This window comes from Phyllopteryx taeniolatus, chromosome 14, assembly GCF_024500385.1.
Source record: "Phyllopteryx taeniolatus isolate TA_2022b chromosome 14, UOR_Ptae_1.2, whole genome shotgun sequence".
Lineage (NCBI taxonomy): Eukaryota > Metazoa > Chordata > Actinopteri > Syngnathiformes > Syngnathidae > Phyllopteryx > Phyllopteryx taeniolatus.
The window spans coordinates 1920121-1940762 of record NC_084515.1 but is presented as its reverse complement, the minus strand read 5'-3'; the positions used below and the strand labels follow the sequence as shown (position 1 = coordinate 1940762).

The 20642-nt window shown below is 41.6% G+C and overlaps 1 protein-coding gene across 2 annotated transcripts in view; it reads left to right on the top strand.

The window, feature by feature from the left end:
• cadm3 (cell adhesion molecule 3) overlaps nucleotides 1-20642 on the top strand; it is a 146908-nt gene that overhangs the window by 106858 nt on the left and 19408 nt on the right. For both annotated transcript variants that reach the window (XM_061796567.1, XM_061796566.1), the window contains exons 5-7: nucleotides 2109-2246; nucleotides 13394-13564; nucleotides 14851-14941. In XM_061796567.1, coding sequence (XP_061652551.1) covers nucleotides 2109-2246; nucleotides 13394-13564; nucleotides 14851-14941 — 400 coding nt within the window. The remainder of the gene's footprint in view (nucleotides 1-2108; nucleotides 2247-13393; nucleotides 13565-14850; nucleotides 14942-20642) is intronic.

Sequence of the window (20642 nt, the reverse complement as noted above, 5' to 3'; positions counted from 1 at the left end):
CTGGGCGTCCCTGCTAAAGTTACTGCCCCCGCGACCCCACCTCGAATTAGCGGTAGAAAATGGATGGATGGATGGATATTCTGGTAATATTAAGAGTCAGAAAAAAACAACAACAAATGACTCCATTACAGTAAATACCATCCATTAAATACTTTGTATTTTTGTATTTAAAAATATGCAAAAACAAATTCTCAAAGATATATAACCTTCGTCTTTAAAAAAACAAATAGGACTTTTAAAAAAAGAAAAAAAAGGAGACTAATTTAAAATTGTATTTCCTCTAATAATTAATTTGAATTACAAAAGCAAAGAGGTGGATTTTTGGTCAGTTTTTGCCACCCAACACTGCTGACAGAGGTCCCGCGAGCTGCCAGTTTTAATTAACTTCAGTGCACGAACTGATAAAAATAAACATTTGGACCAGGCAGGGCATGCCTTTCTCTCTTGATCAACAGCCCCCCCCCCCCCTACACACACAATCACAACAACAACGAAAAACATTTCCACACAAAAGCTGCTACGTGAGCATTTAATTTCCTGATTTGTTTGTTGCTAACTACTCATTTATTAGGGCAGCGCATCCCTTTAAAGCAGTGATTCCCAACCAGTGTCTCGGGGCACATTAGTGTGCCGTGAGTGCTCTTCATGTGTGCTGTGGGAAATGATAAAATTTTACTTAATTGCGCAAATAATTATTTATTTCCAAGAAATAATGTATCTTTATTCATCTATTTGTGCCAGTGAGGCATAGTGACAGCCAGAAAAAAGAAAGGCTCTTCTATTAGATGGCAAGAAGTACATACAGTAATTAATGTATCCACTTTTTGTGACATTTTTGTTTGAAGGTGTGCCGTGAGATTTTTCAATTGTAAAATATGTGCCTTGGCTCCATAAAGGTTGGAAATCACTGTTTTAAAGACACAACACACACACACACTTTCAAAGCAAAAAAAAAAGAAAAGAAAAAAAAGCCGGAAATATGGCCACAAGTAGCTGTTAGACAAAAAGACCACCAGACAAATCCATACTTGAAAGACGTGAGTGTGCGTGGGTGTCTGTGTGCATGCGAGTGCAGGCGTGTGTGTGTGTGTCTGTGTGTGTGTGTGTCTGTGTGCGGTGCCATAGAGATGATTAGCCCACAATCCAATCGATAAAGTGCCAGTGTACTTTATTGCTCGTCAAGGAGAAGAGTTACGAGCCCAAAAACCTAACCATTAGTTACTCATGCTTTTGGAAAAACATAAGGCTTACACAGTGGCGCATTAGTCACTACAGTAGACACCAATCTTTAAACAAAAATTTTTCCATTTGTGTGAGTTTTGATGTCAAACTTGAGCATCAATCACTGTAGTTGGTAGCTACTTTTGCCAAAAAAGGCAATTATAAACTGTTCACTTTATGTCAAAATTGTGAATCAGTCACTACAGTTGACAGCTATTTAAAAAAATTGTTTTCTTCTGTATTATTTAACATTATGATGTAATAAAGTTAAACTGTGCATCAGCTGCTACAGTGGCCAGCTATTAAAAAAATGCTTTTTTTTTTTAGGTCTTGTTTCCAAAGTTTAGCAACAGTCCCTAAAGTGGACAATATATTTTACTGTAAAAAGCTGTTTTATTCAAAATGCATGATGACAAAGTTACGCATCAGTCACTTCAGTCAACAGCTTCTGAAATAGCTGTTTTTTCCTTCTATTCCTAAATCATGCATATGGAAGAAATTTTTTAACAGCTAGCTGTCAACTGTAGTGACAACATTATCATCATGCATTTAATAGGTCCACAGCTGTGACTGATGCACAACTTTGACATCAAGACTCACTGATCTGGAAGAATTTTTATTATTCTGAATAATTGTCTAGTGTAGTGACTGATTCATGCAGGTAGAAGAAAATAGTTTTTATTATTATTATTGGTTGTCCACTGTAGTTACTGATTTGCAGTTTTGACATTAGGACTAATCCATATAGAAAACAGCTTTTTCTGAATAGTGTAGTGACTGATGGGAAATTTTAACGTCATGCACATACTGTAGAATACAGCAGCTTTTGACAAGCTCTCACTTAGCATCGTTAGCACCTGACACATGGTCTCGTTCCTTGTTCTCAGGTGTTCCCGGTAAACCTCACATCTCTGGCTTGGAGGAGCCCGTGCAGGAGGGCGGCACGGTCACCCTGACCTGCACCAGCACGGGCAGCAAGCCCCCCGCCAGGCTAAGATGGTTCCGTGGGGACCTGGAACTCGAAGGTGCGAACTGTGTGTGTATGTGTGTGTGCTTACATCATCATCGTGTTTTTTTTATGTGTGTACTGTGGGTCAGTGTGGGCACATCCTTGCCACATAGCCGCCTTGTGCGTATATGTCATAGTGTGAGCTTGTGTGTTGTGCGCCTTCAATTTTTTGAACGCAACCAGTGTATCCGGCACTTCTTTTTAATAACTTCACTTTAATGAGGAAGACGGAAGAGAACAAATGGGATTTTTCTGGAGCCTCACTTCTTTTTCTAGCATTTCTCATGTCATGCAAGACTAAAAACTAAACTATGCTGTACTGTACGATACAATACTATACTATACTATACTATACTGTACTATACTGTTAATGGTAAATAGTTGTTACTTAGTTAATAATACATTTTATTAAGATAGCACTCTAAGGCACTTTTATGTTGAGTAGCTAGTTAGTTAGCTAGTTAGTTGCAGTTTGTTTGGCAGATTGGTTGATTAGTAATTAGTTTTTAGTTAGCAAGTTAGGTGTTAGTTGCTAGTGAGCTGGGTAACTAGTTAGTTTTTTGGTGGGTTGGTTGATAGCTAGTTAGCAATGTGCCTGTTTGTTTTTTAGCTAGTTAGTGTTTTGATTGTTTGTTTGTTAATTAGCTAGTTGGTGTTAACTCACTTTCAATTTCACAAGTTAGTTAGTTAGTTAGTTAGTTAGTTAGTTAGTTAGTTAGTTAGTTAGTTAGTACATATCACATAAAAGGTCAAATAACTTGTCTTACCTGTACAATGGTTACATCACTGCTTTGAATGTGATGTATCTTCCTGTGTGCTTTTCAAAGAAAAGTCAAACACACACACACACTGCTTTCCAAGCTGAGCTCAAATTGTGCTGTATCTTGTCTGTGTTACACCCAAGCTTGTGTGTTGTGTTATTGGTTTGAAATGCAAGTGCAGGAACACAGTGGCGATAGCGAAAGCAAGGCTTAAGAGGATCTAGCCGGGGATAAGCGTCCCGATCTGGCAATAAAAGGCCATGCGGATGTCGGGATGAAGGGACGAGGTCGGGCACGGGCGGTAGCGGGCAGCCCCCGGGTTCGTGACTGATAAACAGCGGGAAATAGACAGCCAGGAGACGTCACGAGAAGACAAATGAACTGACTTTTTTTTACTCATCCATTTTATATTCCGACAAATTGCGGCCATGTGGCTTTTGACCCGCCTCGCTTCCTGTCAGTGTGAGGGCCGTCGACAATGTCCTCATAGGCCAGTCTACTGCAGTCAGCTCACATTTATTTGTTCATAGAAAACAAGCTTCATTTTAATACGAAATAAATGTTCAGTTTAGACAAAGAGAGTTGAATTTCTTCAAGAAAAGGTTGTAATGACCTCAGATTAAAGTAATATTTTGGGGAAGAAAGTAATTCTTTCAAGATAAAAATTTTATATGTTCAGGAGAACAGTCATATTTTTTCAGAATGAAGTAATATTTTTTGTTGGGGGGGAACAAGGCAAAACTTTTAGGGGGGAAAGTCATATTTTTCCTGAATGAAATAACTTTTTTTAAGTGATTTCTTTCTTCTTCTTTTTTTTTTTTTAAATAATGGTTGGTTAGGCAGTCCATCAGTCAGTCAGTTTTGTTGGTTAGTCAGTCAGTTAGTAAAAAACAATCTAGTTCATTAGTGGTTCAATTAGTTGGGTATTTATCAGTTGACTGATAAATTAGTTGGTTGGATCGTCGGTTAGTTGTTTGGTTAGTCACTCACTAACTTAGTTAGTTTAGTTTATTGGTTCGTCAATCAGTTAGTCAGTTCAGTTGGTTGGTTAGTCAGTCAGTCAGTCAATTGGTCAGTCTGTCAGTCGGTCAATCAGTCAGTCAATTAGTACAAAACCAATCTCTGCCGAAATTGGTGTCGGACAGCAGGAATTATTTATGATGTCTTTTGATGTCACACGCGTACAAAGTGACATTTGTACGTGTGAAGCAATGGCAGGTATGCACTGTCTCCTGATGTTTTGAAAATGTTTGCTGTAATTATGGATCGCAATGAATCAACAAAGAATGGAGTGAGGACACAAAGCGAAGGAGGAGGAGGAGGAGGAGAAGCCTGCCTGAGGACGGATTATCTATTCTTTCTCTTAGCGCTGAAGCAAAGTCGATATGGTGAGCGAAGGAGTGAGCGAAAGAGAGATGGAGCCCGCGCTAACGCCTCTTCTTTGGCAAATTGGATTCTGTGGATTTTTTTTCTCCTTAAAATTAGTGAAAGTTTTCTACACTCAAAGGTGTCGAGAGAGAGAGAGTGAGAGAAAATAGTATAGTAGGTAGATCAATATATATAGTTATAATACAATAGTTAGTTGGTTGGTTAGTTAGTCATTGATCAATTTATTCACCAGCTGGTCAGTAAATAGCGTGTTCATTCTGCAGTTAATTAAATAATGAGTTGGTTAGCTGGTCGGTTGGCTGGTTAGTTATTTGTTTGGTCACTTAGTTGGTTGTCGGCCTCAGCTATTTTGGGCACGCTGGCCCTTTAAGAAGCAATGAGAACGCGAGAGTGCGAGAGTTTTGAAGGGAATGTGAGCGATCCATCTGTCCTGATAGCAGACACACCAATCACTCATTGTCTCTCGCTCTCTCTCTCACACACACACACACACACACACACACACACACACACACACACTCGCGCTCACACCCTGACTCATTAATGGAGAGTTGATTATCTCTCTCTCTCTCTCACACACACACACACATGCACACACATACACACACACACACGCACACACACATACTCTGCCAAGTGGCTGAATAAGAAGGTGCACTAATAACACGCTGACTCGTGACGCTCCTCCAATGTCAGACGAGGACCGTTTGACAGTTTGTGTGTGTGTGTTTGCGGATAAATGAAATGTTTGTGTGTGTGTGTTCTTGGGTGTGAGTAGATAGCGAGTGACTGTATGTATTTGACAAGAGAAGAAACGTGTGTGTGTTTGTGTCTGCGGGAAGTAATTTTGTGTGTGTGTGTGAGCATTTCTGTGAGCGAAGGCTGCACAAGGAGTGAGGATGAGAGGGAATTAAAGCCACCACAGAAGAGAATTAAAGCCACCACAGAAGACGCAGAGGAAAGGTGGCTTTGCAGCTGACTAGATGGAAGGTGGGGGGTATACGACGGGTGAATGGGGAAGGTGTCAGATGACTCGATGGGGGGTGGAGGGCTTTGGTTCTTAAGAAGAAGCGACCGGAGAGCGCAACAGGAGAGGAGTTAGCGAGAAGCTGGGAAGGCTGATGAAATGGAGACAGAAATCGGGAAAGCGGATTTATATAGCGAGATGGAAGTGTGTGTGTGTGCGTGAAAAGAAGAGTAAGTGGGGGGTGGTAATTGAGAAGAATGAAAGGCTAAGAGCGGTGAGGAGTGTATTAGTTGTACAGTGTGAGAGAGCCATGGATCATTTAGTGACATCCTTCCATGTGGCGAATGCGGCAGAATGTGGATTAATGGCCACACTTGAGGCCAAAATGGCAGAATTATCGGCCCCAGGTTGTCATAATGTGGACAAGGCCAAGTGTGACACGTGGAACTATTGAACGAGTGCTAACGTTGCGCATTAAAAGGGTGTGGAGCTGGCATACTGTATTCATGAGCACGACAGCAAATATAGGTAACGTCTAAAAGATTTAGCTGGCAGGAATAATCATGAGCACTATGAAACAAAAACAAGACATCTTGTCGAAAGGGCTATGTGGCTGGCTTAGTCTGACACCATGGGGCAAAAATAGGTAACGTTTTGTTGAAAATAGTATGTGGCAGGACTAGTCATCAGCACAATGGAGCAAAGATAAAGTAACGTCTTGTTTAAAAGGGTATGCGGCAGGCATAGTCATGAGCACAACGTAGCAAAAAGTGGTAACATCTTGTTTAAAATTATATCTGGCAGGCATAGTCATGAGCACGACAGAGCACAATAGAGCAAAAATAGGTCATATCTTATTTAAAAGAGGTATGTGGCTGGCGTACTCATGAGCACGATGGAGCTAAAAATAGGTAACATTTCAAAGGGTATGTGGCAGGCATAGTCATGAGCATGATGGCGCAAAAATAAGGAACGTCTTAGTTCTTTTTGTTTTTTTTTTTTTTTTTTCCAGTTTGGCTGTTAGGTCAAGCAGAATGGAGGATTTGTATCCCTTTTATGCCGGAACAGTTTTACTGTGTCACAGTGGAGTTTTTAAGCGGTCGCTGTGGTTTCTTAGTATTATAATTGATATTTATTGAGAATCAGTCGATCAGTCGAACAGAACAAAGTTTCTAGAGGGAAGTGACAAACAAAGACAAACGACAAAGCACTAATTGTAAACACGATGAGAAAAGTAAATCATTACATATCAAGAACAACGAAACATTAGATATGAGCAGCCGCGGGGAATGAGAGGGGAGCCCCAACGCCAAGCAGTCATCCAGCCCTGGGGGCCCGGCCTCAGGAGCACCGCCATGCAGCTTAGTGAGAACCCACCTCCCCCCCTGTTACTATGACTAGGTCCCCGACTGGCAGTCATGGGCCCTACCCCGTGTATTTATTAGGGAGGTTGATTATGCTTAAATCGCCAAGTATGCACAATCTTGCGGAAAGTGTAATCCTGAAATTCAAAATATAAGAGAGTTTCTGTGTAACCGAAGACCAAAAGCATTGAATTGGTGTGCATTCCCATAGAGCATGAAAATAGGTGTCTGGGGTATTTTTGGGGCATTGCGCGCATATATTAGATGGAGTTAAGCCTTTTAATGCATAGTGTACTTAGTAAAGTGTGTTCTATGGAGCACTTTATATTGTATAAGTTGTAAATTTGTGTTTTTTGTCATTCTAAACATATTCTTACATATCAGTATCCAGTAGTTACGGTCAGTGGACATGGAAAGGTCTTCTTCTCATTTAGTGATTGGTAAGTACATAGATTTAGTGCATGAAATTAATTTGTAAACTTTTGAGAGATTTGCTTTGTGGAAGAAGCTTCACTATGCTTGATGAACTCCGGCAGTTCGAGGGTGCTCTGGAGTGTCGGTATTCTTTCTTTTTTTTTTTTTTTTTTTTTTTATTGCTGCTTTGAATTTATTGTATTAAAGAAAGTTTCCACCTGTTATTTGGAAACACTTCATCACGTGTCCTAAAAACATTATCGTTAAATAGTTGTTGTAGGTGGTCAATTCCATGGTTGTTCCCATGTGCTAAAATAAAGGGTTATATTATTCATTTCGAAATCTGGATAATGTCAGATTGGGGAGAGCATACTGGGAGCTAATTGAGATCCTGTAGATTCTAAACTTTTCCACCAAGCCGTTACGGCGGATGAGATTATTGGATTCTTGAACCATTTATGGCGTTTAAGACTTGTGGAAATAAATGGGAGTTTTGGGAGTTTGATGTTTTTGCAGTCTATTTGTTCCAATTCTAGCCAAGAATGATGCTCCTCATTCTGGTGCATCCATTTGATGAGGTATTGTAATTTGTTAGTTCAATAATATTGTTTAAAGTTGGGAGCATTTAGGCCTCCTCCTGTTTACTTTTCTGAAGAGTGGATAAACTAATTGTATTTTTCTTATTTTTTGAATACAAATTTAGAATCTAATGTCGTATTTCAAAGGGTTTGCAGCAGGTAGAATCATGAGCATGACGGATCAAATATACACAAAAATGTCTTGTGAGAAAGGATAGTGGTAGACATTTTCATTACTGTTGCTAAAACAGATTTTCTCATGTCACAGCCATATTATAAAATCTCTAGAAGGAATCATTTTCCGAACCGCTTCTCCTCACTAGGGTCACGGGCGTGCTGGAGCCTATCCCAGCTATCAACGGGCAGGAGGCGGGGTACACCCTGAACTGGTTACCAGCCAATCGCAGGGCACAGACAAACAAACAACCATTTGCACTCACATTCACACCTACGGGCAATTTAGAGTCTCCAATTAATGCATGTTTTTGGGATTTGGAGGAAATCGGAGTGCCCGGAGAAAACCCACGCAGGCACGGGGAGAACATGCAAACTCCACACAGGCGGGGCCAGGGATTGAACCCTGGTCCTCAGAACTGTGAGGCTGACGCTATAACCAGTCGCCCACCACGAAAAAACATTTCAAATTTTAAATTAAAATTTTTGCAAATATATTAAAAATAGAAACCACATCAAATATCTCATAATTGAAGGCTAAGTAAAGCTGTTCTCAATGAAATGGCAAAATAGAAACATCAACGGGCAAAAATAAAAACATTCAGTAATTCCTTAAAAAGGCGGCACGGTGAGCGACCGGTTAGAGCGTCTGCCTCACAGTTCTGAGGACCGGGGTTCAATCCCCAGCCCCGCCTGTGCGGAGTTTGCATGTTCTCCCCGTGCCTGCGTGGGTTTTCTCCAGGCACTCCGGTTTCCTCCCACAGCCCAAAAACATCCATGTAGGTAAGTTGATGACTCTAAATTGCCCGTAGGTGTGAATGTGAGTGCGAATGGTTGTTTGTTTTTATGTGCCCTGCGAATGGCTGCCAACCAGTTCAGGGTGTACCCCGCCTCCTGCCTGATGATAGCTGGGATAGGCTCCAGCACGCCCGCGACTCTTGTGAGGAGAAGCGGCTCAGAAAATGATTTACTTTAAAAATGTAAATCACAGTCATTTTGATGTCAATATTCTCTTGACTTTTTTTTCACGCTTCACATCCTGCTGTAATTCGGTGCTGAAAGTATCCTCATCTCAGCTGCGCGGTTTAAAAAAAAATCTTTATTTGGTTTCAGGAGAACCGCAGTTTGAGTAGCAGGGGGAAAAAGTCTGAAAATACTTGTACTCCATGCTCGGGGTCAAAAAACAAGTTTCCTTTTTTCCATGACCCAAACCACAAAGTGAGAAAAACATATCTTGACGCTCACTGGTCAAATGTTTTGTTTCTGCCATGGACAACATCCGTTGACCGCATGTTACGGATCATCGCCTGATATCTGCTCTGGAATATAAAAAAAATGTTTTCAAACTTTCAAAGACACGTAGATATGCAGCTTTCGCCCACTGTGAGAATGGGAACGTCATTTTTTATGGAGGCAGGCTTGTAATTATAGAGAGTAAAAATAAGTGTGTAGGGCTCGAAACGCATTCTGGCTGCTGTGTTGATTTTTTTCTTCCTGGTAATCCTGCTGGCGTGACTAATTAGGGAAAAAGATGACCTCATAAATTAGTGGTAATCCCTCTTAATAGTGATGATTGTTTGGATTGTTGTTTCAATGTAACATCCTGTTTTAGCACACTTTCTTGTCCGCGGCCAAGTAGAAGCGCCCGCCTACTAATTTTTTTACATGAAGGAGGATTCAAAAGTAGCCAAGGCGACCCACAAAATGAACCTCACACACGCAAAAGAGGGTAAAATTGGGATTTTATTGAGAAAATAGGAACTATGAAAAGGTATGCGATGTGTACCATTTTGATTTGAATCGGCCATTTTGAGTACCACTCACCCCGAAAATTCAGCCCCTGACGCCAGTTTCCCTGAGCAATATGAAATTTGGCAGAGATGTCTAATCATGAGGCGGCACGGTGACGACTGGTTAGAGCAACCGACTCACAGTTCTGAGGACCGGGGTTCAATCCCCAGCCCCGCCTGTGTGGAGTTTGCATGTTCTCCCCGTGCCAGCGTGGGTTTCCTCCGAGCACTGCGGTTTCCTCTCACATCCCAAAAAAAACATGTATGATAGGTTAATTGACAACTCTAAATTGCCCGTAGGTGTGACTGTGAGTGCTAATGGTTGTTTGTTTGTATGTGCCCTGCGATTGGCTGGCAACCAGTTCAGGGTGTACCCCGCCTCCTGCCCGATGATAGCTGGGATAGGCTCCAGCACGCCCACAACCCTAGTGAGGAGAAGCGGCTCAGAAAATGGATGGATGAAGATCATTTTATTCATTAATTCATTCATTTTTATTTTACTGTTTGGTAATACAGACAGTTTTAACATATATGACAAAAAGCGCTTGGTTTTTGTTTTTGTGAAAACTGCCAACTCTCCCTTTAAAGGAAATTCCTGTAGAGATTTTGGCTGATTGTGACCAAATTTGAACCTCTTCTGCTTGATAGATGGCTGATGCTAAGTATTGAAGAACCTGAGTTTTTTTCATTGCCTGTAGGCAGAACAAAGTCTCATAACTCACCATAATACAAAAACTCTAGGAATAGCTTATGAATGGTTGCCAATTTCAGCTCCCAAAGCTCGTTTTAATTAGGAGTGTGAAATTTTGTAGGTACTGTATGTCTATCATGAGTCCAAAAGCTCTCACAAAACCATGCCCTAAAAGACACAGGAAGTCATATTGTTTAGAAGCGACCTTTACGACTAATTTTGGACATTTCCAGAAGTCCTTCAAAGATGAACTCCTCTTGGACATTTTGGAAGTTTATTGGTTTTCAGCCCAGATTGGGAAGAATATGTCCTCTCAAAAAAAGAACAGTGGCGTCCTTGGGGCCTTGGACTTTAATGCGGTGGCGGTTGAGAGGATTTAGGTAAACAATTACAGTTGCGTTATTGATGTTAGGCAGGCGAGAAAAAGACGTAGTTTTTATGGCACTTTACCACTGAACAATAATTTCAGTTCTCATAAGTTTACATACACTGGCAAAATTTGTCAGATGAGCAGTGATCAGGCAAAACACATTTATTTTATTTCTCTTGGGATTCAAATTAAAACAGCACAATCAGAACAGCACAATCATTAAACAAAACAAACCAAAATAATAATAATAATAATGAAATGGTCCACATTCAGTCATGAGTCATATTTCTAACCGTGTAATACGGTGCTGAATTTATATCTCCATCAAGCTGGCTAAGGTAGCTGAGGTCAAAAGAGCCGCTCTTCATTTGGTTTCGGAGGGTATTGTTCATTTCTACTCATGTTTTAAGCGAGATTCTTAACTCATTCGTTAACTCTTAACTTATTGTATTCATCAACTGAAATCCAACGGTTTACTGCCACCGATGAATATATATGTCAAGTAGGTTTTTCAATTGGTAAGCGTGGAAGTGGTTCTCGCCCAGCTTGTCTGTAAAATTCAGGTTTGTAAACCATTGTAACGTTTAACAGATCCTTGTAGATTTCGGTGTTGCATCATTTTGGATTTGAGATCGGCACAGCTTTTGAGTAGATCAAGATTATCCGTTGAAAATGCCAGCACTTTGGAAGTCGAACAAGTTTAGGAACCTTGCACTCAGATAGATTATGTACATTTTTGGTATGAACAAAGTATGTGCCATGGTAGGTAGTAGAAGATGTGCGTGTCGTGAGGAAAGATATCAGAGAGGAACGCTATGTAAAAAGGCTACCGAGCGTCGCTCGCAGAGCATTTCTTAGTTGTGTATCATATATAAATTATTATATTGTCCTTTCTCAGTCTTGTTTTTGTTGTTTTATAGTTTAAGGTGTGACAAAAGCAAAAAAAAAAAATATTAGCGTCAAAGTCACTGTTCTGCTTGACATGTTTCTTTTCACAAAAGGCTGGTTTTCTCCGCTTTTTTGATCAGACACTGGTGTTTTGGGTGAAACCAACCAAAGTTTTACTGCTGATTACTAAAGAACAGTTTCACTGTTTGCGCTGGGCTTGGTTCCTAACCCCTCTGAAGAGCAAGAGTTCACTCTATACAGTATATGTACATATTTATGTGTGTTATTCTCATCAATTTTCATCTGATCTCTGAATGTCCACAACAAGAACCCAGTTGATTTTCAATAATACGCCATGCAAGATACTTGGCTGCCATTTTGAACCTATTTTACCCCTGGAAAAAACACCCCTTGTCGTCCTTGCTAATTATTTTGCCAGGACTTGTTGGCCCTATCCCTACGATCAATAAAGTCATCGCGAATGAACAAAACATTTCCAATCAATGAGATGTGACAAGCGGCTACACCAGGAGTTTAATTGAAAGCGAAGTCCGCTTCATCCCGCCTGCCGACATTTAGTCACAGCGTTAATTGTTTGTCAGTGCAGTACACACCTGCTGTTTTTACGAGTGCACCTCCCTAAAATATGCATTTATTTCCTTACGGCTTACTTTCTTATTTGTTTGCTGCATTAGTCAGCACAAAGGAAGGTAGGGGGAGAATATGGCTGCCGCATAACGGCATTGTTAGGCGAGCGGTATATGTGGCGTGTCGTGATGGATTGGGGAACAAAACACCCGGGGGCGCATGGCGTTGCTGCGCACCAAACACATTTTTCATCTAATGGGAACAAATGGGCTTCGCCGTTGTGCCACCGCGGCACAAAAAGTAGAACATTCTAATTAGTTGACAGTGGTGTATGGCGTTTGGGAGATGAGGGTGTTGAACAAAGCGAAATTCTAAGGAGCGGGGGGCAAAATTTCCAGAGAGTAAATAAAGGTCTGGTACTAATATAAGTTAAAATGGACATAATGTGAGTAAAATAGCATCTGAGAGTCCTAACAGAAGCTTTAAAAGCTTTGCTGCCTTGTACCTTTCTCCCCGAGTGTCGTTTGGTGTTGTATGTATACATTTCCGCAGCCATGGCAGCACATTCAATAACAAAAACTCAAAGGCTTTGCTTTCAGCATCACCGTTCTGTCTCGTTTATGCGCTTCCAATTTGGTAAAGATTCGACAATCTCAATGAAAAGTGACTCTTTGAAGGACCCAGACAAAGGGCCAAAATGACTTCCTGTGCCTTTTCTACTTATGATTGTCATTGCTATTAAATTTCATGTTGCAACTGACTTTGGGGGCTGAATTTCCCCCCACCCCAAAAAAAAAAATCACAAGCTTATATTAATGTTTTGTGTTCTATAGTAAGTCATCAAACTTCGCTCCCATATTCCCCCTACATGCAATGACGAAAAGTCAAATTCCTGTCAATTTAGTGTCACTCATCTGTCAAATGGTCGTGGTACCGATTTGGTAGCAATTGGACAAAATCTTGCTGACAAGTTTGTCTTTGAAGGACCACTGGAAATTGGCGAAATAGGCCTAAAATGGCCACTTCGAACCAAAATGACAGACTTCCTGTGACTTTTCGGGCATGAGTTCTTGAGGGTTTTTTTGTGCGTCATGTTTATAAGGGAAACGTGCTTCAGATGCTATTTTTGCGGGTGGCCACAATGGGTTGCTCATTTGTTGTTATTTATCATCTTTTTTTCCCACCGCAGGCCGGCCAGACGTGGTGGAGTCGGTTCCGGATGAGCCCACGTACAACGTGAGCAGCGAGCTGACGCTGGAGGTGAGCCGTGCCGACGACACCCAGGTGGTTACCTGCGCCGTGGACCACCCGTCGCTCGCCCCGGGTGACAAGAGAAGCGAGCAGTCCCTCCAAGTCTTGTGTAAGTCACATTATAGGCAGAGGTGCCATAAGTACCCTCACTATGTACCTAGAAGTACAAGTACAGATAAAAATAGAAAAGGACTGGTAAAAGTAGAAGCCCTGATTCAACTCATGGACTCATGCAGAGTGGGTAGTGTAGGCAAAAAATTGTGCACTGTTACTGGTGGCTCTGGGGCCAGATCCGGCCCGCCACATCATTTTATGTGGCCCGTGAAAGCAAACCAAAATTGCTCATTGTGTTCTGGTGTAGTACCATTGAGATATTTGCAAGCATTTTTTTGTTACCAATCCACCTTTGAAAAGAAATTTAATAGTTGAAAAACATGTTTTTATAGGCTTCTACTTTCAAAACGGGTTTTTCATCAATGTGTTCCATATACTGTATGAAATTACAGTATATGAGGTAATCTTTCATTTATATGGGTTGTGTTGGAAAATGTATGTCAGAAAAAGATTTGCCAAAACAGGGTTCACAGTCGTAGCGCCCCTCTGAGGGAAGTCATAAGTACGATGTGGCCCATGACAAAAATGCAAATGTGTCAAACACCCCCACTTTAGAACAATATGACTCCACTAAACGTAAAATGTAGTCCTCCGAATAATTACAAGAGTAAGCGTAAGTATTCAGTGAAAAAGCTACTAAAAGTGCTGAGTAACTGGTGAGTAACTTCTGATTATCTAGCTATCTGTCTGTCTGTCTGCCTGCATACCTACTTACCTACCTAGCTATCTATGTCTGTCTGTCTGTCTAGCTACCTACCTATCTACCTATCTATCTGTCTGTCTGTCCATCCATCCATCCATTGATCTAGCCATCCATTTAGTGCTTCTATAAGAATAAAAAAAAAAAAATCATGTTGCATGTTTTTTTTCCCAAGAGCTAGAATAGTCAAAGTACAAATACCTGAAAAATCTCAAGTACAGTAGCAAAGTATTTGTACTTTGTTACCTTTTTATTTCCCACAATTGCTGATGGGTGAGGGTGGGTGAGGATGCTGGGAGAAAGAGTAGAAGATGGTCTATATTTATGTAGTAGCTAAGAGGAGTGTAGCCCGGCGCGTACATTTTCAGGTGGTGGCGCTGCCACCATGTGGCCTACCCAGGTACTGGCTTTTGGTATAAGGCGCAGGCTTATGGCATCCTGGGAGGCGGTGGGCAGATGCGAGTCGATGGCGATATAGATGAACGAGAGCATCTCTGTCGTGCGCATGCCTGCACCAACTTGAGTCCTGTGTTATGTAACTGTGTGTGTGTGTGTGTGTGTGTGTGTGTTTTCATTTACAGATTCCCCGAACGTTCAGATCCTGCCCGAGAGCGATTTACCTCGCGAGGGGGAGAAGTTTCACCTCGAGTGTTTGGGCAATAGCAACCCTGAGTGAGACAACACACACAACACACACACACACACACACATAAACTTGGACACACACAGACATCATAAATGATTAAAACACCGGTCTAGACACTAAATGCAGTGCACCACATGCTAACAGTCCACTTCCACCTCCCAGGCTGAGGTTGTGTCATCTTAAAGCAGTGATCAAACCCGAAGAAATGCTGCTGGTGTGGTACACTTTAGTGTCAGAACTGGGATACGAAGCCTCCGCCACCCAAATTCATTTGGTGTCTAATATGGGATTTGATTTTCATGCCTCCAGAGGAATCTGCTTGATCACACACATTATTTTTTTTAAAAACTAAGTTGATTGTCATCTATAGTCAGTGCGATAAGATACCCTAGGGTGTTTGGTGTCAGAGGTGGGATAAAAATGACACCGTCTAAGGTCATTTGGGATCAGAAGTGGGATTTTCTTACCACACCTTCAGAGGAAGCTTCTCGATCGTGCTCATGCTTTAAAAAGGTTGAAATGGAGTTGATTGTCATTTATAGTCAATGTGATTAGCCATCCTAGGGTTTTTGATGTCAGAAGTGGGATAAAAATCACCCCGTCTAAGGTAATTTGCTGTGAGGAAGTGGGATTTGATTCCAACAGCTGCAGAAGAATCTGCTCGATCGCATGCACCCTTGAAAAAAAATGCCAAAATAAAGTTCATAGCTGGAGTAGTGAGGATCCAATCCAACCTCTGACACCATATAACCTTTTTGTTTGCATCAAACTTCTGACACCAAACATTTCAGGGGTGGCCAAGGTTGAAATAACAGCAAAGACCTATGCAGAGCTTCATCACTCTTGACTTTTCCTACCATGTTAGCTATGGGTTTGACCCCACTTCTGACACCAAATACTTCCATTCCATTCAAATGTATGCACATAAGAAAAACTCCTCGAGAGTGTAAAGAAAATTTCACCCGAGTGAATAAAGGATGGTTGTAGGTGTACCTAATGGTAACATGCTGCCTCTCTGCAGGCATCACTTGTGTTTTGCCTGTCAATCAAACAGCAGCACACGTGGTGTGCATTTTCACAATCAAACCGACTGTTGCCTGTGAACATTGTCAATTAATACCTCTGGAAGTGCGACTTTGACCTCAGCTGGGGTCTGCGTTCTACCACTCAAATAAAAAATATATAAAAGTGATAACTACATCTTCACACTTGGGCTGCTGATGTTTGTTAAGGATTTGAAAGCATTGACTCTCATTACATTAAACATGAGGCATGGGTTCCAATCCCACTTCTGAGACACAATAGCTTGAGGTGGCGGTGGCTCATTGTATTAGCTATAAATGTCATTTCTAGTCATTTATAGCCGCCTCCTCGAGGTATTTGGTGACAGAAGTAGAATCCCTCTTTTGACACCAAACAGGCTGTGTTTAATTTAGTCATATCTAACGATGTTACAATGATGTATCAACACAATAAGCCACCGCTGCCTCAAGGTATTTTGTGTCAGAAGTGGACTCAAATCCAATTTCAGACACGAAGGGCTCTATTTTCGTGACTGCTGTAAATCCGGTGCAGTGTGTGGCGTAACTGTGTGGAGGCGCGTTAGACCTCGTTACTGTTGGTAATTTCGTGGACCAACATCCCCCAGCGCATCTAAAAGAGGGACGTCTGCGCTGCTGTGGCCGTCCGTGATTGCAGCCGACTTCAATCCTGCTCAATCAAAGCTGCTCCTCTCATTCCTTTTAAATGTGGCGCGCTAGAAGCGCACTGACAGTCTTTGACGTGGCGCAAGAAGAAATTTATTCCAGGTCGAATATTGCAAAATACGTTTGTTCGAAACTGCAACCAGACTGCCACACTGGGATGATGTAAAGGAGATCACAAATACCTGCGCCATGAAGTGGGCACTTGGAGACTGTCCCCCACCCCCGAGCTTTCGTGTGCCCCCTGGGTTGGTAAGAATATAATACTACTACTACTAATAATATTAACAATGCCTTCAATGAATTGATATCCACAATTTGATGCCCGCTGTTCACATATTTATGAATGGATTACGTATGACTTCCACCACGCATATCCGCAGAGCTCAGAATCTGCCTGTGCCCCAATCAAATTAACCAGAATCACGTTAGACCAGCAGTCTAATCTTAGATTAGATTAGATTAGATTAGTTAGACGTGCTCACAGCAGGTGTACATTTAGACAGACGTTTTGCCATCAAATTGTCTTTCCGTCAGGCATGTCAAAGAACACACCCTTGTTGCGCCGGTACATCCATTTTGTCTGACAAATTAGCAAACACGCACGGCGAACCTTGTGCTTCCATGAAAATCAAGATACTCCAGTTTTTCCGCTCTGCTGCAGATCCGCCGTCTACGAAAATACAGCCCCAAAAAGCATGTGTTTATTTTAGTCATTTCTAGACGTGTTACAATAACAAGTCAATACAATGAGCCTTGAGGTATTTGGAGTTAGAAGTGGATTGGATTCTTACTTCTGACACCAAATATCACATATTTATTTTAGTCATTTCCAGCAATGTATCGTCAAACGTTATAATGACGCATCAATACAATGTGCCACCACGGCCCTGAGGAACTTGGTGTCACAAGTGGGACTCGATTTCATGCTACCCATGTGGAATTGGATCTAGCACGCTCGTTTATATTAGTCATTTCTAGCCTTGTAATGACGCGTCAATACAATAGCCGCCCGAGGCACTTGTGTCAGAAGTGGAATTCCATCCTACGCTGCCCATATGGAATCGAGTTGTCATGCAACGCTACCACCTGTGTTTATATAAGTCATTTCTAGCCGTGTAAACAATGACGTGGCGGAACGGTGGACGACTGGTTAGAGCGTATGCCTCACAGTTCTGAGGACCGGGGTTCAATCCCCGGCCCCGCCTGTGTGGAGCTTGCATGTTCTACCCGTGCCTGCGTGGGTTTTCTCCGGTCACTTCGGTTTCCTCCCACATCCCAAAAACATGTATGGTAGGTGAATTGACAACTCTAAATTGCCCGTAGGTGTGAATGTGAGTGCGAATGGTTCTTTGTTTGTTTGTATGTGGCCTGCGATTGGCTGGCACCCAGTTCAGGGTGTACCCCGCCTCCTGCCCGATGATAGCTGGGATAGGCTCCAGCACGCCCGCGACCCTAGTGAGGAGAAGCGGCTCAGAAAATGGATGGATGGATGGATAAACAATGACATATCGAAACGTTGAGCAACCATTGCCCCGGGTATTTTCGAGTCAGACGTGGGATTCGAATCTTCAAAACACTCCCCCACTGATCCACTAATTACATGTAATATCTCATGTCAATAACTAAAAAAGAATAATAGGCCACCTGTGGGCAGATAAACGCAACATAGACACATTGTATTGTAAAACTCACACTCATGCACGCTTGCACACACACACACACACACACACACACCTACACACTCACACACATAGATCTTAAGCCAAATACACTCTTTCTTTCCTTGTGGCCTTTCTGAATTATAGATGAAGCTTCTAGCCACCCGCACTCATCGATCCACTCTTTCCCATCCCTCCCCTCCCTGCCACCTCACCTGCCGCCAATTTGCACCTTTCCATCTTGTCCCTCCTTACCCGCCGCCCCTCCTACCTCCCCCTCACATCCTTCCCTATAATGATCTCCACTCGCACTTTTTCCATCATAGCACATACACACATACTCTCTCCTGTCAGTTTGATTGACAGCTAGATCAGATATAAGATGGATGGAAGGTGGTAGGGGATGTTGGGGTGGGCGGGGGGTTGAAAATAGACCTGAAATACTTAGATTTACTCAAGGTATCTGGTGTCAGAAGTTGAATTGGTACCAACCAACCCTCTCAATAAATGAGCAGCCAGCATTTAGTTTTTTTTTACGTCACCCATATTGTATTGGTACGGCACGCCATGCTAACATTATTTGAGGTAGGTAGGTTTGTAGGTACATTGGATAGGTAGGGAGGGAGGTAGTGATTTAGGTAGTAGGTGTATAGGTAAGTAGGTATTTGTTTAGGAGGGTTAGGTAGTAGGAAAGACGGTTGGTCCATTGGCCATCAGTCGGTAAGTAGTGATCTAGGTTGGTAAGTAGAATAGGATGGGTATGTAGGTAGGTAGGTTGGTCAGTAGGTAGTGTAGATAGGTAGGTTAATTGGTCGGTAGGATAGTAGTTTGATCGGTAGTTATTTACGTAGGTAGGTAGGTAGGTAGGTAGATTGGCTAGCAAACATCGTTGGCAGAGGTAAAAACAATACTGACGATAATATCTGTAAACCATCATAAAAAAAATCATTAACAGCTGCATAAACGTTCATAATCCCAGAGAAGAAAGAGGGAAGAGGGTCTCCTGCTGGCTGTAAAAGGCGATGGTCTGTTGCTGTGCGAACCCCCACCTGCCTTCCCTGGCCCCCCCCCCCCTCAGAGTGACAGATCGTCGGCAATTAAGCAAACAATTAAGCCGGCATTTAGCGTCTGTAAGTGGCTGTTATGAAACATTACGCTCAAAAGTCAATGTGCGTTTTACGGTCCCGGGAGCGACCCGCTAATCGCGCGGATGTTGCCAATGCTGTTGAAAATAGAAAAGCAGCAGCAAGCCAGGTCAAAATGTTTAAAAGGCTGACTGTTGCAATTTTAAAATGGGATTGTTGCACTGTAAGGGAAAGAAAACAATCCTACAATGAGAGCAAATAAATTTTGCACTTCTTTGCACTTGAGTGCACTGTTTGTTCACTTTAAATCAGCAAACAGCCATGTCACACTGGGATGGCGCCAGTCAAAAGTTGCTGGCTAAAGTGAAGTTGAGATGTAAAGATTACAGATCACAGTAATCCTGGTACTTTACCGTATGACTACAACACGCAACCGGTGAAGGACGTGTAAGGCTTTATCCAATATAGCTTGTAGAGGGAAAAGGTCAGCCAGAAGGTACTTAATTAGTTAGGGCAGGTGGCAGTGTTGGGAAGATTACTTTGGCAATGTCGTTGGTTACAATCACAAGTTACCCTGTTAAAAATTTAATAGGAGTGTAAATATTTCAATTTCTTTCTCAAAGTATTATAACTAATTACATTTGATTACAATTGGATTATTTTTCTTAATTTTGGATTAATGCATACAACAATAATATAATATAAACATATATGATACAATTTGATCTGTGTCATGATTTCTGACTCACGGTTCCATACACGATATGTATATATATATATATGTCGTGTGGAAAACCATACCGTACCATGTTGACCTAATGACAGATGTGCACATTTACACAATTGCGCTACATATGACAAACCAGATAAGTGAATGCTCCATATGAAATTCCTGAATTATAAAGATGAAACTGTTGAAAAGTCAATATTCCTTTGTGTTCAAAAGTGTGACTGAGTTAACCTTTTCAAAATCTCAAAGTTATAGATTTTCCCACAAGGTGGCGCTTCAAGTTCATATTTGGAAAAATATGTCATGTTTGAGACTACAGCCAAATAGCACATGCCCAGATAGAGACAATCACAAGTATCGGCTTTAGAAAAAGGAAGTGATCCAAAAAATAAATCAGAGCTTTTGCTGTTATTTTTCAAATGTAACTAAAATTGTTGTCATGGAAATTTCCAAAGCAACTGTACTTTAATTACACATTTTCTCCCAGTAATGTAATGGATTACATGTACATAAATGTTGTAATTAAATAACATTGTCTCAATACATGT